The 25,397-nt window shown below is 41.8% G+C and overlaps 1 protein-coding gene across 2 annotated transcripts; it reads right to left on the reverse strand.

Annotated features, from left to right (window-relative positions):
• Positions 1–25,384, reverse strand: GEMIN8 (gem nuclear organelle associated protein 8). Of its 2 annotated transcripts, none has more exons than XM_037020496.2 (4): positions 25,228–25,384; positions 17,980–18,024; positions 16,946–17,384; positions 1–522 (listed from the first exon to the last, which is right to left on the reverse strand). In XM_037020496.2, the coding sequence occupies exons 2-4, from the start codon at positions 17,989–17,991 to the stop codon at positions 266–268; spliced, it is 708 nt and encodes a 235-aa protein (XP_036876391.1). In that variant the 5' UTR covers positions 17,992–18,024; positions 25,228–25,384; the 3' UTR covers positions 1–265. The 2 variants fall into 2 exon arrangements, with proteins under 2 accessions (XP_036876391.1, XP_036876392.1); XM_037020497.2 differs by lacking the exon at positions 25,228–25,384 and adding an exon at positions 25,088–25,219.
• Positions 25,385–25,397: the final 13 nt, after the last annotated feature.

The raw sequence follows: 25,397 nt of genomic DNA on the forward strand, positions 1-25,397 counted from the left end.
TCTAAGTGAGGACTTTAATGTGCTGAACACTATTACTGATATGAAAAGCCAGGGTAATGATCCGAAGATCATTTTATGTTAAAAAAACAATCTCCTGCTTTGGCAACAGCCCACATCCCACTGACTTCCAAGGGGCTGACAGGGCAATTGCCTGACAGGCCCCCTGGGACTTTGGTGAGCACAGGTATTTCTCGTAAAGCCCCCAACCCGAGGAAAGGCCCAGGAGGGGTGGGGAATGAGACACAAGGAAGGGGCTGGCTGGGGCTCAGAACTTCAGTGGGATGACAGGCCAGTATTTGGGCCGCTTTGTGTCGCAGTGCTTGTCAAAGCTCAGCTGCACTGCCGCCTCCATGGCTTGGATCTTGGCAGCGCTGTCGCCGTAGAGCCGCTTCATCTCAGCCTGACGCCGCTCGCCGGGCCTCTCGGCCGGGGTTTCCACTGAGCGGTGGCTGTGGCAGTACAGGTCGTGGTCCGCGTTCACGTAGTCCTCCAGGCGCTTGGCATCCAGCTGCTGCTGCCGCCCTGGGGACAGAATGAGAGGAGGGAGGGTGCGGTGAGGTGGGTGCCCGGCTCCCTGGCACGTGCCTGTGCGCAGGCCCTGCACCACCATGTCACCGCCAGGGTCCTCAGAGCGCTGCCTACTTCTTGGGGGCTGTGCAATGGGAGGAGTGGCAGAGCCACCAGTGCACATACCACCCGCTGCTATCAAACCTTTGCCAATATCCCTGGACATACAGGAGAAAAACGAAACCTCCTGGGTTCCCTCTTTTCACCCTTGCAGCCTGGCCATGACCTGCCCAGCGGGGCAGAGCTAGTGGGGCTGTTTGGTTTCCAAACCGTGCCAGGCCAGCAGGGAAATGAAATGCTTCCAGGCAAGTCCAGTGGTGCAAGCAGCAGTACTTCCTGCCACAAATGAGGTGGGGGGGTGGGGGGAGTCAGCCCCTGGGAAGGGGTACTGATTTTAGGTAATCTGCACAAGAACAAGTGCTGGTAGCCAGAGCATGGCAAGGACCATCCTGAGCCTTCCGCACATCCACACCACAAATCATACCAGAAGGTTAGGTGACTCAACATCTGCCAAGGTGAAAGAGCCTGAAAACGGAAGCCTTCTGGCTTCTAATCTTCCTGCAATATTAACAAATCTGCCACAGTGTGTTGACTTTCTCATACTGGATTTGACTTTCCACTTAACAGGTTAGTTTAGGCTAAAGCTCAAGTGATAGAGTTATATGCTTTTAACCCTATTAATTTCAATGGATTTCTGTAAGCAAGAAATATTTATTCAAATTACTCTTTTCTCTACTTTTTTTTACTATAACAAGCCCTAATATCATAATCTTTATTTTTATGTAAACAAAAATAAAAATATCAATGAAACAATGCTGTATAAGGTAAAATTTAGCCAACTTACATAGATTTTTATAAGGGACTTTGTGAAGAAAAAAGAAATTGATAGAATGTACACATCTATATTTCTTTTGGCTACCAGGAGAAATGCTACTTAATAAGGAGTGATATGGTTTTAGCGGGAAACAATGCTCTAAATGGTGCTTTCCTTGTTAAAAGAAAGCAAAATGAAAGCTTAGCAGAGAGGAACACAAAGGTGAGCTGAAGCAAGCATGAAAAGAAAGATACTTAGTGTAGCTATGCATAGCCACTCTCATAAATCCTTTCTTTATAAGTAACACCTTAGAGTTGGAGGGAAGTTATATAAACTTAGAAACATTAAAAATGTGTATGCCCATTTCTGTCAGCCTATCTGCAGTTCATTTTTTACCTAAGGACATAATATGTGGATATGCCAAATGACTGCCAAAGAAGACAAATGCAATACAATTGTTACCTTATCCATGGAAAAGACATATAATTCACTTACTGTGAAAGGCAGAATGAAACCAAAATAGTGGCCTAATACACAAATGAATGGGGGGGGGGTTTTAACAAGCATCTGTTTATGTTTGGTTTTGCTGCCAAATTTGAAACATCAGGATATAAACTTCAGCTTTCATGGGTGTTACATTTCCACTCTCCTCCATGCCCCTGAAAAGGCCTACTTCTGAAAAAGGCTTGGCATTTCCACATTAGCCAGGGACAACGGATTCCCTCGGTCACGTACGAGAGCCTTGGACATGGTACCAATCCTGGGGCTCTCACTTCTAGGGCCTGGAGGAACCAATCCTACCTGGGAGGCGGCTGTTGGGCGCCTTAGAGTCTCTGCATTTAGAGGGCAGTGTTTCTCAGACCACAGTCGTTTTTACTCGCAAACTTGTCAAGACTATAATCAGCTTTACCGACAGACTTAGTGACACAACAGATGTTCAACTTCTTGTCTCCTTCTGAGCCCCTGAGCTCAGAAGTTTGAATAAACACTGGAAGCGTCATTCTCTTAATAAGTATTGCTCCCTGCTGTTAGGATATATGAATTCAACCTTTTCACTTTGGCATCTTTATTTTTCTTTTCCTTATAATTTAACATGGTTACAATCAAGCTTCTTTCTGCTACCCTTCTGACAGAAACGATCTTGCAGATATTCAACTGGTATAACAATTCTCCATCCAGAAATATATTCTTTTATTGTTGACATCTGAGGAGAAACACCATGTGCATACAAAGCATGGCCAGCAGGCAAGGAAGCTTGTGCAACTTTCCACATTCATACTCGGCATGTGTTCATGGGTTACACCACAGGGTTTCGGTTAATAAAGCTCACAATAGTGTAAAAACAAAAGAACCAAAGACACAGCCCTCTGCTCTCAAGTGTGCCTTCTCTCCTTCCCACGCAGGCTTCCTCATGAGAATGTAAGGCCCAACCCTTGTCCCCTCTCTGCCTTGCCGTCAAACACAGGTGTTGGGTGGGGGAGGCGCTCTGCTGTCCTGGCTCACTCCCCCCCCCCCGCCGCTGCCCCAATGCCTGCCACAAAGCAGGTGCTCAGGGAAGGATTGTGGAGGGAAGCTTGGACAAAGGCCATATATTATTTTTTGTAAACAACTGTTTTCTTCCAGATGCTGTTAAAGAAAAATGATGACAACCCAGGGACAGGGTAACAGATGCTCAAATCTCAACAGGTGCTGGGCAGAGCTCCCTCTGGGAGGTTCCTCAGAGCCTCTGCTGCGGAGAGGCTGGGGGAAGGAGGGAGAGTGGGGGCATCAGTGACTTGGGATCTGATCTTGTTCCCTTACATTTGCGTCACTTTGTCTCTATTTACTTATATGATTAAAAAAAAATTCTAAGGCTAGACGACATATGGGAAAGCCAGTCGGCTTAAAACCAAGTACGCTCAGACCAGCTGGGCCCTGGAGGCCAGCGCGAGCAGCTGGAAGGACCTGTGTGTACACTGATGGGACCAGGCAAACCTCAGCCATTTGAAAGGCATCCGCTTACACTGTGTTCTGTTTATTGCTTCCTTCCCCCCAACGAAAGACAGGATTCTCAATCACAGGCCGTTTTCCTTCCTGTCAAAACAAGGTGAGGGCTCAGCCAAGGAGAGGGAGAATCATCTGACTGAAGCAGAGAAGCAGAACGTCACGCTTCAGACATAACTGAAGAGGTGTCCTGGCATGGACAGGTTGGTCACTGTTACTGAAAACAGCTGTGGGACTCAGTGTTATTAAGCACTTTTCTCTTGTAGGATATTTGGTCATGGGAATTTGTTTTTTAACACAAATTAGAGTATCTTTTTAGACGCCAGCTTTAAAACAGGGTTGTAGTGGGTTGAATAGTGTCGCTCAAAATTCATATCTACCTGGAACCTCAGAATGTTACCTTATTTGGAAATAGGGTCTTTGCAGATATAATTAAGGGAAGGATCAAGATGATATCATCCTGGCTTACGGTGGACCCTAAATCCAGTGAGTGTCTTTGTGTGAGAGACACAGACACACAGAGCCACGGGGGGAAAGCCATGTAAACATGGAGGCAGGGGTGGCAGCAGTATTTGCCACAAGCCAGTGAACGCTAGGAGTCACCAGAAGCTGGAAGCAGCAAGGCCTTTGAGTCTTTGGAGGGAGTGTGGTCATGCCGACACCTTGATTTCAGACCTCAGGCCCCAGAACTGTGAGAACAAATTTCCATTGTTTGAAGCCACCCAGTTTGTGGTAATTTGTTACAGCAGGCCTAGGAAACCAATCCAAAGGTTACTATGCCTATTAGGTTAAAATAAGAAAAACTGTATTATACTATTAGGAGAAACTTTACTGGATTCCATCTGGGTTCAGGATATAGAACTTTGATATTTTCACCTCAATCTATACATTTACATGTGTTACGAAGGTGGACTTACAGTCCATAAAGGAAGAAAAATCACAGGGAGTGACTTGGGCTGTAGAGGACCTGAGATAGCAGGAAACAGCCATTCAGTATTCCACAAATAAGCCCAAAGGCAGAACATTTCAGAGGACAAAGTGCTAAGACAAATGAGTGACAAAGAATGTTATTTTTGCTCATTTTTCAAGAATGACATGTCTTTCTGATTATATTCTCTGCTATGTTGCCAGAGTTAAAGATCTTAGCACAATGAGATGAAAGCACCGACTCCAGCTTTATCACTAAGGCCTCATTTCCGGCTTGTCAGCAACACCCCCCCCAACAGAGGTGCTTGCCAGCAGCCTGGAGCCATTCTGCTGGGTCTTCCATCCTTACCCCGCATCCCTCCCTCCATGACAAGCATAATCCCCAAGTCGGTGGCCAGTTACCATTTTGACTTTTAGAATAAAAAGTCCCCCCTCCCTTCCATTTTCCTGCCCCTCCCTCCCTCCACTTTTCTACAGCCTTTCACACCTATCTTCTCACTGAGGGGCTTTCTGCACCTCTGAACATATGAACTAGATGAGACAAACACACGCAGCTACTCAATCACTACTAGACGAGACAAACCACACTCAATCACTGTGATGCCCACTTTCATCTCAACTGATGGTTATTTATGACTAAAAAATGATACTTTTCTTATTGAATATAACAATTAATGTTTTTCTTAAGAAATAAGTGAAAACACAGCTAACCTTTAAAGTTTCACAACTGCCTGCTTTCCCATAAGTAATGTTACCACCAAAGTTTTATATAACACAAACACCTCATTAGGAAATGATGACATATGACATAATCAAAAGCATGCCTGTTCCCACTGCACAAAATGAGTTCCTCATTAATCCTACTTGTTTTATCATTAAAATATGTTAAGTTAGAGATTATCTGGAAGAGTCGAGATCACAAACAAGAACATGCTGTCCTGTCTGAAGGATTTTATCCTAAGGAAATACTAAATAAGACTCAGATGATAACAAATTATATATAACATCTCTGTTTCTGTGGAAGTGAATAATACTGAAAAGCTAAGCCTCTCAAGTTTAGCTATATTTTTCCTTGCTAGTAGCATTTTATTAAATTCTGTGTTCTCTAAATGATTCATATTCAAAGTTGAAATCGCCCTTACTAAGTAGCTTCCAGTGGCTCAAATAGCAAAACAAAGCAATTTTAACCAAGTAGTCACACTACTCAGGTCCCTTATCACTATTAAGACATTTCCCAACTGTGTACATAACTATACCTCCATGAACATTTCTAGTGAAGGTAATGGATTGGAAAGCACCATGGGCATTCATATTACTTATATCTGAATTCCATCCTTCATTACTGCTCAAAGGAACATGTATTCATCCTACACACCATCAAAAGTGCTGGTGTAAACAATAAAGCTGGTGAACGGCTGCCTGTTATTTCTGGTGGTGCATTGTCAAGCCCTGGAAGTCTGTTCTTACCCTTGTATCTCCTAGGGACCTGATAATGCCTTCCACAGGACACAAAATCATCACAGAAAGCCCAGGACAAGTAGATTTCAATTATGGTACAACTACACATTTAAAAGGTACAAAGAAGCGGGAGCCAAGATGGCGGCATGAGTAGAGCAGCGGAAATCTCCTCCCAAAACCAGATATATATATGAAAATATAACAAAGACAACTCTTCCTAGAATAGAGACCAGAGGACACAGGACAACATCCAGACCACATCCACACCTCCGAGAACCCAGCGCCTCCTGAAGGGGGTAAGATACAAGCCCCAGCCCAGTGGGACCCGAGCGCCCCTCCCCCCAGCTCCCGGCAGGAGGAGAGGAGTCGGAGCAGGGAGGAGGAGGGAGCCCAGGACTGCTAAACACCCAGCCCCAGGATTCCGGACCAGAGCACAGACACAGTGCATGTGTGCGGTCCTGGATACTAGGGAAACAGGACAGCAAGACCTGTGAGCGGGTCCCTGAGGCTGGCGCCTGGGGAGAAAGAAAAGCGAGCGGCTTTTTTTTTCTTCTTTTTTTTGCGAGTGCTTTTTGGAAGTCTTAAAGGGACAGGGACCCCAAAACCGGATGAAAGTGTCCAGGGACACTTAGTCCGGTAGCAGGGAAGCTGGGGATCTCTGGGCACTCTAACCCCCTGGGCAGCAGGGAGCATGGAGGCCCCTCACGGAGATAAATAGCCTCCCGGCCGCTCCCCCTCCAACATGGCTCCACCATTTCTGAGCAGCAGCCTGAGGCAAGCCACGCCCACAGCGAAAGCAGAGATAAACTTCATAGCAGCTGGGCAGGAATCAGAAGCCCTGTCTGCGTGCAGCTACCCAGCACAAGCCACTAGAGGTCGCTGTTCTCCCAGGAGAGGAAGGCCACAAACCAACAAGAAGGGAAGTTCTTCCAGCCGTCACTTGTGCCAGCTCTGCAAACTATCTCTATCACCATGAAAAGGCAAAATTACAGGCAGACAAAGATCACAGAGACAACACCAGAGAAGGAGACAGACCTAACCAGTCTTCCTGAAAAAGAATTCAAAATAAAAATCGTAAACATGCTGACGGAGATGCAGAGAAATATACAAGAGCTAAGGGATGAAGTCCAGAGGGAGATTACAGACGCCCGGAAAGAGATTACAGAAGTGAAACAAACTCTGGAAGGATTTATGAGCAGAATGGATAAGATGCAAGAGGCCACTGATGGAATAGAAACCAGAGAACAGGAACGCATAGAAGCTGACATAGACACAGATAAAAGGATCACCAGGAATGAAAGAATATTAAGAGAACTGTGTGACCAATCCAAAAGGAACAATATCCGTATTATAGGGGTACCAGAAGAAGAAGAGAGAGAAAAAGGGATAGAAAGTGTCTTTGAAGAAATAATTGCTGAAAACTTCCCCAAACTGGGGGAGGAAATCATCGAACAGACCACGGAAATACACAGAACTAACAACAGAAAGGACCCAAGGACCCAAGGAGGACAACACCAAGACACATAATAATTAAAATGGCAAAGATCAAGGACAAGGAAAGAGTTTTAAAGGCAGCTAGAGAGAAAAAGGTCACCTATAAAGAAAAACCCATCAGGCTATCATCAGACTTCTCGACAGAAACCTTACAGGCCAGAAGAGAATGGCATGATATATTTAATGGCAATGAAACAGAAGGGCCTTGAACCAAGGATACTGTATCCAGCACGATTATCACTTAAATGTGATGGAGGGATTAAACAATTCCCAGACAAGCAAAAGTTGAGGGAATTTGCCTCCCACAAACCACCTCTACAGGGCATCATACAGGGACTGCTCTAGATGGGAGCACTCCTAAAAAGAGCACAGAACAAAACACCCAACATATGAAGAATGGAGGAAGATGAATAAGAAGGGAGAGAAAAAAAGAATCTCCAGACAGTGTATATAACAGCTCAATAAGCGAGCTAAGTTAGGCAGTAAGATACTAAAGAGGCTAACCTTGAACCTTTGGTAACCACCAATCTAAAGCCTGCAATGGCAATAAGTACATATCTCTCAATAGTCACCCTAAATGTAAATGGACTGAACGCACCAATCAAAAGACACAGAGTAATAGAATGGATAAAAAAGCAAGATCAATCTATATGCTGCTTACAAGAAACTCACCTCAAACCCAAAGACATGCACAGACTAAACGTCAAGGGATGGAAAAACATATTTCAGGCAAACAACACAGAGAAGAAAGCAGGGGTTGCAGTACTAATATCAGACAAAATAGACTTCAAAACAATGAAAGTAACAAGAGATAAAGAAGGACACTACATAATGATAAAGGGCTCAGTCCAACAAGAAGATATAACCATTCTAAATATATATGCACCCAACACAGGAGCACCAGCATATGTGAAACAAATACTAACAGAACTAAAGGGGTAAATAGACTGCAATGCATTCATTTTAGGAGACTTCAACATGCCACTCACCCCAAAGGATAGATCCACTGGGCAGAAAATAAGTAAGGACACGGAGGTACTGAACAACACACTAGAACAGATGGACCTAATAGACATCTATAGAACTCTACATCCAAAAGCAACAGGATATACATTCTTCTCAAGTGCACATGGAACATTCTCCAGAATAGACCACATACTAGCTCACAAAAAGAGCCACAGTAAATTCCAAAATATTGAAATTCTACCAACCAACTTTTCAGACCACAAAGGTATAAAAGTAGAAATAAATTCTACAAAGAAAACAAAAAGGCTCACAAACACATGGAGGTTTAACAACATGCTCCTAAATAATCAATGGATCAATGAACAAATTAAATAGAGATCAAGGAATATATGGAAACAAATGACAACAACAACACAAAGCCCCAACTTCTGTGGGACACAGCGAAAGCAGTGTTAAGAGGAAAGTATATAGCGATCCAGGCACACTTGAAGAAGGAAGAAAATCCCAAATGAATAGTCTAACATCACAATTATCGAAACTGGAAAAAGAAGAACAAATGAGGCCTAAAGTCAGCAGGAGGAGGGACATAATAAAGATCAGAGAAGAAATAAACAAAATTGAGAAGAATAAAACAATAGCAAAAATCAATGAAATCAAGAGCTGGTTCTTTGAGAAAATAAACAAAATTGATAAGCCTCTAGCCAAACTTATTAAGAGAAAAAGAGAATCAACAAAAATCAACAGAATCAGAAATGAGAACGGAAAAATCACGACAGACTCCACAGAAATACAAAGAATTATTAAAGACTACTATGAAAACCTATATACCAACAAGCTGGAAAACCCAGAAGAAATGGACAACTTCCTAGAAAAATACAACCTTCCAAGACTGACCAAGGAAGAAACACAAAAGTTAAACAAACCAATTACAAGCAAAGAAATTGAAACGGTAATCAAAAAATTACCCAAGAACAAAACCCCCGGGCTGGATGGATTTACCTCGGAATTTTATCAGACACACAGAGAAGACATAATACCCATTCTCCTTAAAGTTTTCCAAAAAATAGAAGAGGAGGGAATACTCCCAAACTCATTCTATGAAGCCAACATCACTCTAATATCAAAACCAGGCAAAGACCCCACCAAAAAAGAAAATTACAGACCAATATCCCTGATGAATGTAGATGCAAAAATACTCAATAAAATATTAGCAAACAGAATTCAACAGTATATCAAAAGGATCATACACCATGACCAAGTGGGATTCATCCCAGGGATGCAAGGATGGTACAACATTCGAAAATCCATCAACATCATCCATCACATCAACAAAAAGAAAGACAGAAACCACATGATCATCTCCATAGATGCTGAAAAAGCATTTGAAAAAATTCAACATCCATTCATGATAAAAACTCTCAGAAACATGGGTACAGAGGGCAGGTACCTCAACATAATAAAGGCCATATATGATCAACCCACAGCCAACATTATACTGAACAGCGAGAAGCTGAAAGCTTTTCCTCTGAGATCGGGAACAAGACATGGATGCCCACTCTCCCCACTGTTATTTAACATAGTACTGGAGGTCCTAGCCACGGCAATCAGACAAAACAAAGCCATACAAGGAATCCAGATTGGTAAAGAAGAAGTTAAACTGCCACTATTTGCAGATGACATCATATTGTACATAAAAAACCCCAAAGACTCCACTCCAAAACTACTAGAACTGATATCGGAATACAGCAAAGTTGCAGGATACAAAATTAACACACAGAAATCTGTGACTTTCCTATATACTAACAATGAACCATAGAAAGAGAAATTAGGAAAACAACTCCATTCACAATTGCATCAAAAAAAATAAAATACCTAGGAATAAACCTAACCAAAGAAGTGAAAGACCTATACCCTGAAAACTACAAGTCACTCTTAAGAGAAATTAAAGGGGACACTAACAAATGGAAACATCCTATGCTCGTGGCTAGTAAGAATTAATATCGTCAAAATGGCCATCCTGCCCAAAGCAATATACAGATTTGATGCAATCCCTATCAAATTACCAGCAACATTCTTCAACGAACTGGAACAAATAGTTCAAAAATTCATATGGAAACACCAAAGACCCCGAATAGTCAAAGCAATCCTGAGAAAGAAGAATAAAGTAGGGGGGATCTCAGTCCCCAACTTCAAGCTCTACTACAAAGCCATAGTAATCAAGACAATTTGGTACTCGCACAAGAACAGAGTCACAGACCACTGGAACAGACTAGAGACTCCAGACATTAACCCAAACATATATGGTCAATTAATATTTGATAAAGGAGCCATGGACATACAATGGCGAGATGACAATCTCTTTAACAGATGGTGCTGGCAAAACTGGACAGCTACATGTAGGAGAATGAAACTGGACCACTGCCTAACCCCATACACAAAAGTAAATTCAAAATGGATCAAAGACCTGAATGTAAGTCATGAAAACATAAAACTCTTAGAAAAAAACATAGGCAAAAACCTTTTAGACATAAACATGAGTGACCTCTTCTTGAACACATCTCCCAGGGCAAGGAAAACAACAGCAAAAATGAACAAGTGGGACTATATTAAGCTGAAAAGCTTCTGTACAGCAAAAGACACCATTAATAGAACAAAAAGGTACCCTAGAGTATGGGAGAATATATTTGTAAATGACAGATCCGATAAAGGCTTGACGTCGAAAATATATAATGAGCTCACTCACCTCAACAAACAAAAAACAAATAATCAAATTAAAAAATGGGCAGAAGAACTGAACAGACAGTTCTCCAAAAAAGAAATACAGACGGCCAACAGACACATGAAAAGATGCTCCACATGGCTAATTATCAGAGAAATGCAAATTAAAACCACAATGAGGTATCACCTCACACCAGTAAGGATGGCCACCATCCAAAAGACAGACAACAACAAATGTTGGTGAGGTTGTGGAGAAAGGGGAACCCTCCTACACTGCTGGTGGGAATGTAAATTAGTTCAACCATTGTGGAAAGCAGTAGGGAGGTTCCTCAAAATGCTCAAAACAGACTTACCATTTGACCCAGGAATTCCACTGCTAGGAATTTACCCTAAGAATGCAGCACTCAAGTTTGTAAAAGACAGATGCACCCCTATGTTTATCGCAGCACTATTTATAATAGCCAAGAATTTGAAGCAACCTAAGTGTCCATCAGTAGATGAATGGATAAAGAAGATGTGGTACATATATACAATGGAATATTACTCAGCCATAAGAAGAAAACAAATACTACCATTTGCAACAACATGGATGGAGCTAGAGGGTATTATGCTCAGTGAAATAAGCTAAGCGGAGAAAGAGAAATACCAAATGATTTCACTCATCTGTGGAGTATAAGATCAAAGGAAAAACTGAAGGAACAAAACAGCAGCAGAATCACAGAACCCAAGAATGGACTAACAGGTACCAAAGAGAAAGGGACTGGGGAGGATGGGTGGGTAAGGAGGGATAAGGTGGGGGAAGAAGAAAGGGGGTATTATGATTAGCGTGCATAATGGGGGGGTGGGAGAAAGGGGAGGGCTGTACAACACAGAGAAGACAAGTAGTGATTCTACAGCATTTTGCTATGCTGATGGACAGTGACTGTAAAGGAGTTTGTGGGGGGGGGACCTGGTATAGGGGAGAGCCTAGTAAACATAATATTCTTCATGTAATTGTAGATTAATGATAACAAAAAAAAAAAAGCAGTTCTTGTTTGGTGATCTCCAGTAAGTTCTTCACAATGGTATAAAGGGCATATCAAAGTGTGGGCAAAGGGTTTGTGTTTATACAGAGGATCAAAGCCTAATTTGGCTACCCAGAAAACGAATTAAGATACGGTATGAAGAAGAACTTCCAGCATCAACATTCTCTGGAAGAGTCATTCCAGAAGATGATCATCAAAAAACTTGAACAAAGATCCTGGCGCTGTTGCAGTTGTAGCTGCATTCATCCCACCGGTTCCTGGACTTGCCATTGGAATGAAGGAGATATCTAAGCTGGCCTGTGCATACAGTGAAACAACAAATTTGACTGGATCTATACTGTCGGAATTCAACGAAGAATTAGGAGAAGTGCACGTTGCAGCGCTCCAAAATCTTGCGACTATAGACTATCTACTGTTAAAAGAACATATGGGATGTGAACAGTTCCCAGGAATGTGTTGTTTTAATTTGTCTGATTTTTCTCAAACTATTCAAATTCAGTTAGACAGTATCCATCATATCATTGATAAGTTTTCACAAATGCCTAGGGTGCCTAACTGGTTTTTTTGGTTTCACTGGAGATGGCTGGTAATTGTAGGTCTGCTTTGGTTATGTAGCTGTATTCCTATTATGTTAATGTGTGTACGCAATTTAATTAGTAGTTTAAAACCTATACATGCTTTTGTTACTCTACCAGAAGATATGTCAAAGAAATAATCTTCCCATGTTTCCTTCCGTCTGCTACTTCTATAGCTTTTCTTCTTCCTTCCTAATTACAACCCTTAAGTAGAATTCGTGCCTCATATCAAAATTACCGAGTACTATAATTCTTCCAAGTGGTAAAGATACCGCAAGACAAATGCTGGGCATAGAAGCCACAGGGCATAAATCTGCAAAGTAAAAAGTAACCTTTTCAAACAATATTGCTTCTCTCTCACTTACCAACTTTACATTTCCCTGTATGGCCCCGGAAGATGACTGGTTAGCCAGAGACAGGTAAGATTCCTCAAGGGAGGAACAACGTAAGACAGGCACAGTCGCAGGGGAGCCATCAGGTGAGAAATTGGGGATCAACAGAGGTGAGGCTCAGAACCTCAACCCCCGTTTTGAGAGAAATCTTCTGCATCCATGCATGTTTTGTTGCCCTTGTCTAGCTTGGATTAATACTTAGTCCATAGGCACACACCTGATCATCTACATTTGCCCTCTTATAGCACTAAACTAAGTTTTCTACCTTTATCTTGCATCTACCTACCACTTCAGCATTTTATTAAAAAAAGAAAATAATAATAATAAGGGAGAAATGTGGGATTCACATATAAATCAAATATAAAAATCAAACAAATATTCATATTTGACCTGATTGTTTATAGTTCATGAAGCATGATCAAAACCAAAAGTTTCTGTGATGACTGCCCTTGCACTGTTCACCATGTAAGAACTTGTTCGTTATGCTTCAGAAGATTGGAGACTGTTGAGAGTTGGGCTTGGGGTTGATTAATGATTGTGCATTGAGTCCCCTATACAGAATTTTATTGTTGTTAACAACCATTTGATCAAGAAATATGAGAGATGAACTCTCAAAAAAAACATATCACAGTAAAGTCAGTTTACGGTTAATAATCCACATTAAAGGATGAGTATTTTAGCAACTAGCCATAACCACCAACCTTTCTTGGGTAGTGACTTCCTATCAAGCACTGTTCTATAACTTTTCTCTTATTATCTCATTTGATCTTCCTAATTACCACTCCACCAATTAGGATCCCCATTTCACAGATAAAGAGACTGAGGCACGAAACAGTTAGGGCAGGTGCCCCACAAGAGGATAAGACTCTCCAGCCAGTAAGTGGTGGATATAGGCTGGAGCCCTGGAATTTGAGCAGGCCCACTACAGCTGCCTCTGTTAATATTCCTAGCAATAATGTAAATACTGGGGAGGAGGGTTAAAGGTGGAAGTTGTAAGGGTTTTCATAAAACTCCCTTTTTTGCTGGTTTGCTGTCTAGAAAACAGTGAAATAAACGTGGAGCACGTTTCTTCACAGCGAAGGCAAGACCTGTGCAGTTCACTGTATGTCCCATTCACAGGCTGCATTTGGGAACAAAGAAAATTCTCACAGGGTGATCACATTAGTTTCCTCAGGCTGTGGTAACAAAGTGCCGCAAACTAGGTGGCTTAGAACGACAGAAATGTACTGTCTCCCAGGTTGTAGGCCAGAAGCCAAGATCAAGGCATCAGTTGGCCATGCCCAGTCTAAAGGCACTCAGGTGTGTTCTAGGCGTCTCTTCTAGCTTCTGGTGGTCGCCTGGCTTGTGGCAGAACTTGTCTTCACATGGCCGCCTCCCCGGGTGCACATCTATCTCTATGTCCAAATTTTTCCCTTTTTATAAGGACACCAGTCATATTGGATCAGTGCCCACCCTAATGACCTCATTTCTGTAAAGACCCTATTCAAATAAGGTCACATGCTGAGGTCTAGGTTAGGAGTCGAACAAATCTTTTTTAAAGGGATGCAATTCAACCCATAACAGGGATGATAATACTACAGTTTGGAGCCTTTTAGTAAACTAAGCATATTTAGGAATAATATCAAACTAACTATGAAGTTCATTAAGTTTTTAAAGCACTCACAGCCTAGCTCACTTCATAAATTGTGCCATAGAACCATAGCAAATTTAGCACTTTCTGGGATATTTGAAAGCCGTTGATCAAAGGAATGCTCATAATTAATACTGAAATACTTCATTCATTCATCAGAATAATATTAAGTGCCAGGCACAACTTAGCAGATAATTTTTGTGACTGTTTCTTTTTTTTTTTTTACCTAACTAGAATTCTATCTGACAAAGGTAAGAGGGAAGAACAGGGACGGTTCTTAGCCATCACTGCAGCTAAACTGCTTACCCCAGAAGGATCCGTTTCATTATTTTATTTTCATTTCATTCATATCTTTTTTTAATTAAATAACGATGTCAAGTTTATTTTACATTAGCAGATAACTCAAAATGGCTTCTTAGGTGGCTGGGGTTTGCTTCCGACCTTAATTACAATTTCTTTCATAAGAGTAGCAATCTCTGGTGGGAAAAACATGTTATTCTACCTTCTGCTAAGAACAACAGAAACAAGCCCTATCTTCACAGTTTCTTTTTTATTTTTTATTTTTTTAGATAATTATTTTTTATTGAAGGGTAGTTGACACACAGTATTACATTAGTTTCAGGTGTATAACACAGTGATTGAACATTTATATACATGATAATTCTAGGTACCAGCTATCATCAAAGCAAGTTGTTACAATATTTTGACTATATTCCTTATGCTATACATCACATCCCGGTTACTTATTTATTTTACAATTGGAAGTGTGTGTGTGTGTGTATATATATATATATATATATATTTTTTTTTTTTGTGAGGGCATCTCTCATATTTATTGATCAAATGGTTGTTAACAACAATAAAATTCTGTATAGGGGGATCAATGCTCAATGCACAATCCTTAATCCACCCCAAGCCTAATTTTCGTCAGTCTCCAATCTTCTGAAGCATAACGAACAAGTTCTTACATGGAGTACAAATTCTTACATAGTGAATAAGTTACATGGTGAACATTACAAGGGCATTCAACACAGAAGCTTTCGGTTTTGATCATGCATTATGAACTATAAACAGTCAGTTCAAATATGAATATTCATTTGATTTTTATACTTGATTTATATGTGGATACCACATTTCTCTCTTTATTATTATTATTTTTAATAAAATGCTGAAGTGGTAGGTAGATACAAGATAAAAGTAGAAAACATAGTTTAGTGTTGTAAGAGAGCAAATGTAGATGATCAGGTGTGTGCCTGTAGACTATGTGTTAATCCAAGCTAGACAAGGGCATTGAAACATCCACGGATGCAGAAGCTTTCTCTCAGAACACAGTTTCTTTTTTAAAAGCTGTAACAAACAGCATGCCAGCCAAAGGTGGACATGCGTCAATGACTATACTCCCTAGGTGCGCTGTATACTTTTAAATGAGACTAATTGTTACTTCTATGTGTTCTGCAAAAAGGTAAAATTTATTTCTGGAGATCAGCTGTGTATAGTAGAAAGTACTGTTCTCAAAATACTTGTTTGGATATGCTTTCTAATAATGCATCAAAGAATTCAACAGCTTTAATCAAAAGAAGGGAGGGAAGAATCACAGGTAGGCACTCTGGGCACTGTACTTTATACAAAGCTGGCTGCTCGGTTTCTGGTACCCAGCAGGGATCAGTATATGCTAGCCCACTGTTAGGAAAACATAGATCATGAAGATGGAAATGAAACTTGCCTACTCCCAGGCTGCTATGTTTCTGTTTATAAGAAAATTCCAAGTAAAGTATCACATAATTAGAACTCAATAAAAATATTGAGACTAGATACTGGTTAATTTAAAAGGGAGAAAAGTATTTACGTCTGTTAGAGACACTTAAAATGCAAAAGGTCTGCTGAATCTTAACAGGAAGGCAAGCACAAGTGGCAGTTTTAGTTCTCTTAGCAAGTTAGGAAGAAATGAAACACAATTCCTGCCTTCCCACTGAAGGAAGCACAGGGAGTGGTGTCAGCTGGGTACCATGGAACAAGTCAACTGACCTTCTTAGGGCTCACTTTCCTCATCTATAAAATGGGTGTAATACCTTGAGGGACTGTTGCAGAGATTAGGCAACACATGCATGTACACACTCACATACACATGCACCCCATTTGGTGGAGGGTCTAACACTCAATAAATGTAGAGGCACTGTCAGGATAAGCTTTGTTCCAGAACTGAAAGCAAGCCCTGTGTTAAAACAACTCTGGAAACTAATAGAACTGAGGTGCAACATCACCATACCTTTTCCCAGGCTTAGGACTGGATCTAGAATATTGTCAAGGAGATATAAAATGACTTTAAAGATTAGGGAAGAAAACAACGCAGAAGGCAGGGCAGGAAAGGAAGCACGTGGAGACAGGCCTGCACTTACGTCGCTCTTCCTTGTGCCTCTCGGTCTCTGCAAAGTACTGGCGGAGCTCCTCGGTGATCTCCATGTTGCTCAGGTCGCATTCCACTCCCCCATCTGACTCGCTCTCCATCTCGTCCTCTGCTAGCCAAGCTTGGTCTCTTCTTGTGCTATCACGTGGATGCTGCCTGGCTCTTCTGGGACCTGAATGCCCATAGCGTGAGTTCTGAGAGGCCAAGTGATGGTCATAGGAGGACTGAGCAGATCTACCCTTGTAGGCGTAAGAGCTCTGGGGAAGAGCTGAGGGAGAGAGGGGCCACAGGCAACTGAAATAAGACTCCACGGCCTTCTGATAGGCGTGCTGGTGCCTTTGCATCCAAGCCATGGCTTGATGATAATGCTGCCAGTATCTTGCATACACTGGATGAGAAAACCAAGCCTCAGTAATTTTCGATGATGATGCCTACAAAATAAAGGGAGGCATAGGCTAGATGCCACACAGTTCTAACAAGAGAAATCCTCAAATGTTTAATCAACTAACCAACAGGTATTTACTGAGCATCTCCTAAATAGCTACTCTACATCAGGATGCTACTGGGCCAAAGAGAATACAGGACAGGTCCATGCCCACAATGTGCAAGTGGATGCACATTTGCTCTGAAGTATGTGTACATGAGGTATGCACAGGACAATTAGTTTAAGATTAAGGCCATTATAAAGTAGGGACACAGGCTGAGAACTAGTATTTTTAGTTAAGATGCAGGGAGATTATGGACCCAAAGTCTATCACCATGGCCTTCTTTGTCCACTGTAATTCAGTGACTAGTTTCAAGTTAGAAAGAGCCTGCCAAGAACCACATGGACTAAAAGCATGGTATTCTCTGGTCTCTCTCTCCCTCTCTGCCTCCTAAATACCTGTTGGGCTGGCCTACTCCTCAGTGCCTTTTAGTTTTCTGACTTACTTCTTTGGTCTTCTCCATTATACGATGAGAACATGAAGACCATAAAGGCTAAAATTTACCTTTTTCTTTAATGAGTTAAAAAAAAACACAACTTACCTTTGTTGCCATCTCTGAGTATGAATATCCAAATGGGCACTGAAGCTAGGAAAGAACAAGCAAAGCACAAACAGGTGAGAACAGGGGGCGACACTCAGGGAGGGCTATTCTCTGGTTTGCAGAGCAGCTCCTCAAAGGTTGCTTCTTCCCAGCACCATGCCTGATCTTCATGCAACATGCCAGCATAGGGCCCTGGCACGGATTAGACTTTGTGGTGTAAATAGGAGGGATCCTCTTAAGTATGATTAAGTGGCTCAAGGGACACTGCATTTTTCAAGTACTCGTTTCCCTATTGAAAACAAAGTCTATGGAAAGAACCATATAAACAGTTAATAGTTAAGTATGAATATACAAAATAATACACAGAACATGAATAAAAGTGTTCAACTTCTACTTTTAATGTACTAATCCATAATAACCCAGGCTAATACCTATTTAAATTAACTCTGGAAGTTCCTGAGGCTTGATTAGACTAGAGTACATTTGGCCAACTTACTACTTAATTTTTTCTCTTAATATAAGTTCAGAAGTTGAGAGCTACTAAAATGCCAGCCTATACCAGAATGTAGTATAAAAAAATATCCTAAATTGCAAGAGCATTTAAGCACCTGTGAGATGAAACCACTAACATAATGTGATGTGGAGCAGCTACTTGAGTTCTGAAACTTTGGAAATCAAATACTGAAGGAGCCCTATTTTTTCTTACTAAATTGTAGGGTAGAATTGAAAAACCTTCCCAAGCCTTAAGAAATAAGCTTGACTTATTCTGTAATCTCTATCAGATGTTTTGCTATGCCTAATGTGGAAATCTGAGATGCTAAATTGATCACATCTTTTAACATTTAGCCAAAAGAGAACCATTCACTTTCTTTTTAAATATAATAAGCTTTCAAATACGGTATTTCCAAGAGGGTGGACATGACCTTCTGTACATTTACCTGAAACTTGGCTCACACTTCCTGTTCCCTAGTCTAAATTCAGAAACACACAGACATGCAGTGAATGTAAACTGGAAAAAAGCTAACAAATGCAGTGAAAATGTGAGTGTAAATTAAGTTCACATTACTTTGAAACTATAATTTAAAGGTTTAAAACATGAGCAATTATCTGAAGACCTGGCTTACTGCTATGTGCTTTACAGGTTACTGAAGAGATATAAAAGTCAATATAATTAAGGGGCTAACCAGCCAGAGAAATAAAGCTACCACAATGAAATGATAGAGATCAGTACATACTTGAGTGCTAAACTGTTAGGTGCAGCCTTTAAGTGGCTAATGCATTCTAGCCAGGTTTCAGATTTCTATCACTGAAATGTGAATAGCTTTCTGAGAGCCGGCAGCACATAATGACATTAATGTGAACTCTATGTGTACCTTAATCAAATTTGTTTTAGAGATTAACAAGTAGCATAGGAATTAAATTAGAAAAGTCTACATCTGTGTGTCTTCTGGAAATTAAGAGTTTTGAATCCAGACTTCTATGCCTTATAAAATGTACTTAGAACCAGATCAATATAAGTATTTTCCCAAACTGGGAAATCTGATAGCTTCGAATACATAAAAAATGTTATTGTGGCTGAACACTACTGTAGACCTGGGAAAATCCTGTTTTTATTTATAGCTGGGAAAATCAAGCCTGGCTTTAAAGGTAGTAGTACTAACATTCTGAAAATGCACAAGATGGCTTATGAGAGGTTCCACTTCGCTGAGCTAGAAGTTTAGGCACGCGCAATAAAGCAGACAACTATTTAAGAGGTTCAAATGTAACCCATCATGTTCGCCAGGCTGCTCAGATGTCAATGGCTGTAATTAAAAAGGGGGAGGGAGTGCGAATTTGAGGAGAGGCTACTTATTTATGCTTTGATTCAGTAATTCGACAGAGGGGCTGCCATGTTACACTGCCTCAGAGACCATGGCTGAAGAAGGCACAGCTGGAGTTTGGACCAGAAGCATCTTGCATTCAGCCTGGAATGCTGCTGACTATAAAGTGAAACAAGTAATCAGCAAAGGAGCTGGACTCTTTTAAGACCTAGGCTATTAAGGAAATAGGAATTTATATTAATGATGGAATACATACAACGTTGTCATTTGATTTTAGTCTCATTATGCTTTCCTCATTGTTTGGGCCACTGGGACACATAATCAAATCTGCTGTCATTCCTCCAGCAAGTTTAGAGTCCTGGGGCTGTATGTCGAATATGTTTGCTTCACCCTTGGCTTTATTATTTTCCTGCCCTAAATTCCAAAATCTATATATCCTATCCTGTCACGTTTTAAGTATTTTTAAGATTCCTAAAATCTTACAGATACTCAACTAAAAATAGTTTGAATGAATGACAAATAATCTCTTAGAAATCAAATAAGGTATAGAAAAACCCGTCTAAAGGAAGAGCAGCTTGCGTACGGCTTTATTATTATTAGCTTGCTATTTCCATTGTTACTCTTGGTATTTTACGCCAGCAAATTTTTTTTGTAAAGGGCCAATAGTAAATATTTTGGGCTTGTGGGCCACATATGGTCTCTGTCACATACTCTTCATAGATATTCTTGTTTTTTTTTTTAATTTGTAAAAACTCTTTAAAGATGTAAACACCATTCTTAGCGCCTCAGGGAAGTACAAAAACCAAACCGGGCCATTCTTTGCCCACCTGTTTTCTGTTAATCCATTATGAAGTTGCATAGACTCTGCCCTCAATACGCTGAACACTCTAATTGTTCCTTACTTTCTCTGGGAAATCAGTGGAGGAACCTCGTTGTTCTCATGCCCTGCATAAATGATTAGGCTCAGAAGACACTAGTGGAAGCAAGACAACTGTGATTAAGACCAACAGCAATCTCGACGACCAGTTCCCACTACTTGGGACAAAAGAATTGTCTCCAGGATGAAATAAGGAAATTGAACCGTTTCTTAAAGATCTACACAGACATTTGAAGACTTAATTAAAAAATGAACAAATTCCTGCAAAACAGTATCAATTGTCGGGGCTTAGAATGCAAATACAGCACCCTGACTTCCGGCGGAGCCCCTAGTAGCTGCCAGGTGCTGGACGGCAACCCCACCAGGGCCAGGGCGGGCAGCAGGAGAGCCGCGAGCGCCTCCCTCCGTAGAAGGCACACACATCCTTCCCCACTAACCACTCGGCTGGCTCATGCGAGGTGAGAACCTCTTGTAAAAACGGGTCCTATGAACTTTTTAAAAACTGGTACCCTTTCCACACAGAGAGCTTAAGGAAGGACCTGATAAAAATGCCTGAATGGGTTTCTGAAAAGCCAGCATTAAAATAACTCTAGACAGTAAAGTAACACTTTCAGACACCACCATCATTTCAGAGAAAAGCTTATGGTTGTGGCAGCTTTAGAAGCCTTTCAGTGGCCTGTAATTTTGTCTTCCACTCCCCACCTGTCTGGGAGTGTTCCTCTTTCACAGGACACGTCTTCATGGGCTCAACAGCTTTTCTCCCAACGGGATGAAAGAAATGATCGAGATCGGCAATGTCGGGGCAGGCCGCGATCCACAGCACTATGGGCGGCCCCCACCCCCACCCCCACCCCCACCCCCAGCGAGCACAATGGCCAACAATCGCTGCCCAGCAGAGCCCGGGCCAGGACACAGACCGAATTCATTGTCTGTCCTCAAACACCCGAGAAGGAAGGGAAAAAAACAGCGTTGAGGTCATTCAGGAAACACTGCTGAAGCCCAAAGGCAAGCCGGTGCCTCTGAGTCTTGAACCATGCATTTCCCATACATTCCCTTTCTTAAAAAGTGCACTAATTCTTCAATGAATCTGCTTTTTAAATGCATAAGCATGCATGAAGAATAACAGACAAGAGTTTTGTAGTTTTCAACAGATAAACTGTGACTATTTCCATCAAGTTATTAAAAAATTCCACAGGTAATGTGGCTTTGCTGAAAGGTAGTGACCCTGTATTTCTTTTACTGCATATTCACACGCTTGTTAGGTATAGGATTGAGGATGTGTCATAGCAACGAAATAAATAAAAAACACAAAGTCCCCTCAAAATGATACTGTATATACTCTAAGTGGATTTTCCTCTCTATCCTCCTTTCCCACTAGTATTCTGAAAATCAAACACATGAAAATCCACTTGTTTTGATTTTTGCATAGAAACACATTAAAAGTCAATCATGAAATAAGTTATGCTGGCTAAGGTCTGGAAAGTCAAACCTTTCCAGTAAGGCTCTCACTGATTTGGTTCTCTGAGCCAAGCAGATAATTTGGGGGGATCTAATTAGGCCTTCAGCACACCCTGTTTCAAGGCAAAAGGAAAGGGTTCTGTAGGGATTGCAGAAAATAAATGAAGGCGTGGTGAGAAATCTGAGTTTCATAAATTAAATCATATGCAGCTCTAAGGGACTTCTTTCCTATCAGAGAAGATGTCTTCCAATAATAATGCACACACTGGTAGGAACTTCCTCAACTAAGATGAATAGTAAAATGAGGTTTTTTGAGAGCATTGCTTCCTAGTCTGCAGCCCCAGATGCCTGATGGCAAGTTCATCAGGCATGCTGCCCCCAGGGGCTCCCTTTCGTGGCTCTCATGGTCCCTGCTTAGAGATTTAGACATAAAAGATGGTTGTAGCCTGAACAGGCTTCTTCTACCCTCAGGAGTCGACGCTCTCAATCTTTAAGTGTGTGTGCTACTATGTTCAGAAAGCCCACACCTCTCTGTTTTTAATTATTAAACTGATGGGCAAGGGCACAAAAATCGGTTTTATTTCCTTTTCATTCCCTCAACCCCACACCCCAATTTACTCTCTTGTGGATGTTGAAATAACTGTGTCACACAGGAGGCATAGCATGGTGGAGGAGAAAGACTGAAAGGTTGTAGTTAACTTTTTTTTAAATACAAATAACATTCCACCCACAGAACAGCATTGCTTTAAGTGGTCAGCAAGGGAGATGGATTCATTTGCAAGTTCCAAATCCCCATGTAATTTCAGAATTAGAAGCGAAATATGAGGCCACTCAAAAACAGAGTTACCCTCTGATTCAGGTACACAACAGGCAATGGGACAGCTGGAAACTGGGATAACAGGGAAGGACACAGTAATACTACGCCTCAAAAGAGGAAACATAAGTTCACTTCATGGCAAGTGCACCTCTATTGCACACGTGATCATAAAGGAAGAAGGCTTCAACAGGCAGGTTATGCATGTTAAGAGCATATCAGCAAAAACCATGTCTAGTTTAAAGTGGTTAATGAAAGGGTATCTCACCGCGACCCTCCTTACCCCAGAACGACTGGGGAGACACAGGCCCCGCAAGAGGTGTTGTTATCTGAAAGAGAAAATGGTTGCCCCCAGAGAGAGGGAGCAGCAGCTCGTGGGTGAGGAAGTGCGTTTTTAAGGAGTAGGGGTAGGGTGTGTTCTGCGCTGGTGATTGGATCTTAAGGGGTGGGTGACCATCTGCTTGGTGGTGATTGGATCTTAACGGGTGGGGGTCTTAGTGCGCTAGAATTTGCCTTCAGTTAAGACCACCAGTAGATTTCAGGAGCCTCATTTCAAGTTTTACTTCTGTGAAGTATAAATGACATACACAGTCTTTCCACGTCAGTTGTTCTCTTCTGAATTCACAGAGCACTCACTATGACCCACTCATTTGGGCATTTAATCAATTACTTGAAGGCATGGATTCTGCAATTACTTTTAAATTTTGTATTTTCCTCCCAGCATAAAAATCATAGCTAATATTTTCCTGCCCTTGGACGCTGTTTAGATTGTTTACCGTTTCCTGGTAAGTTTCTCCTCCTGCCTTCACCCTCCCTTAAATCACTGAGGAGCTAGTCACTCAAATAACTGAGTATAATGCTCCAAATCTTTTCAGGAAGCAGATGTTTAAATACATTAGTATGTTTTCTCAGATATTTTCAATTTATCTGACCTTTGACCAACTACAGTTATGCTCCTTTTTCACTTGTTCAACTGTTCTGTAGCTGGATTTCCTATTGGAGAGAAGGAGTTCTAAATTCTGCACCTACCTGTAATTCCTCCAGCTTAACACTCTAGCCATCACGTTCAATTTCCCATTTTTCTTGTCTAGCCCCATCCCTAAACGTTGGGTCCTGAAAAACAGTATAATCCTTCACCATCTGTAGAACAGTTTTAGTATGAAAATTCCTCTCTGGACCTTTACTTTGTATATTTTCCCAGCACAGCGACGAACCCAAAGGGGATTTGTACACCTTACCACGAACCTACCTTCAGTTATGCCTATCCCCAGTCACTAACCGACAATCTTTTATGATAGTTTCTATTCGCATTGCCGTCCCAAAGGGGCTGTTACTTTTATAAACCGTATTAGTATAAATTGTATTTTTAAAGGTTATCCCCACCTCACAATGCATAGGGAACCCGTAAAATAACCCCAGAGGCGTCCTGTTATTAATATTTGGTATAGACTTTCAAATAACGTTCTGACTTAACGTGCAAAACAGTTGAATATGGAATCGAGCCTGTAAAACAACTTTAAAAATCATTCCTGAAAAAAATTAAATTGTTCAGAAGCGTCTGATCTGTACGAAGTACTCTCAGGATTTCGGAGCTAAATGGTACTCTGGTTCAACTACATGGCTTCCGGTTCAACTCCCCTTAACTACTGAGGAAGAACAGTGGGCGAAGACTTTCTCTACCTCCACAAGCAAGGCGCGTAAAAGCCCACAGGTGCCAAGTGTGCAGATAACTTCCGCCAAAACTCTGACCTCTCACACAGGGAAGAGAAGGAAAACCCCTATTTTTGAATAGAAGGGCTCAAATCCTACACATCTCTTAAGGATGAGGCTGCCCTGAGCGATCTTCTGTTCAGAGACTGGGCTGGATGGGCAAAGTCCGAATTCTCCTTCCAGACCTAGCTTAATTAACAGTGTTACTCAGCATGTCAGCGCCACATGGGGAGCTTTAATAAAAATACCGATTCCTGGGCTCCACTTCCAGAGGTGCAAATTTAATTGGTCTGGGATGGGGCCCGGGCATTAGAATTCTTAAGTCACCCAGCAGTTCTGACGCACAGCACAGCTGACAGCCTCTGGAACCAGTCCCCTCTCACAATTAACCAGCAACTAATTAGGAGTCTCGTGGGCCCCTGGCCGCACCTTTTGCTGCGGGATGACGATAACTGCAACAACCTGACGGTCAAGCCCTGGGCTCTCTCGGTCTCAGAGGAAGCCAGGCTCCGGGGCCTCCAGGCCCTTCCCTCACTCCCCAAGGGAAACCCAGCCGTCCCCGGAGTCACCTCGTGGACGCGGAGCCTGCAGATCCCCAGCGGTGGGCGAGCAGAGCTTTACTTCCTTTAGGGTACTGAAGGGTACTGAGCACGAGGGGCTGTTAACCCTGCAACTGAAAGCGAGTTTCCGGCGCGGATCCTGTGACGCGAACGCCGGCAGTTCCCTACGTGCCGCCCTG

Source organism: Manis javanica, chromosome X (genome assembly GCF_040802235.1).
Source record: "Manis javanica isolate MJ-LG chromosome X, MJ_LKY, whole genome shotgun sequence".
NCBI lineage: Eukaryota > Metazoa > Chordata > Mammalia > Pholidota > Manidae > Manis > Manis javanica.

Coding starts and splice junctions, on each gene's coding strand:
- GEMIN8 (XM_037020496.2), bottom strand. Junction 523..16,945: donor GAGGCACAAGGAAGAGCGAC/GTAAGTGCAGGC, acceptor TTCTGTCCCCAG/GGCGGCAGCAGCAGCTGGAT.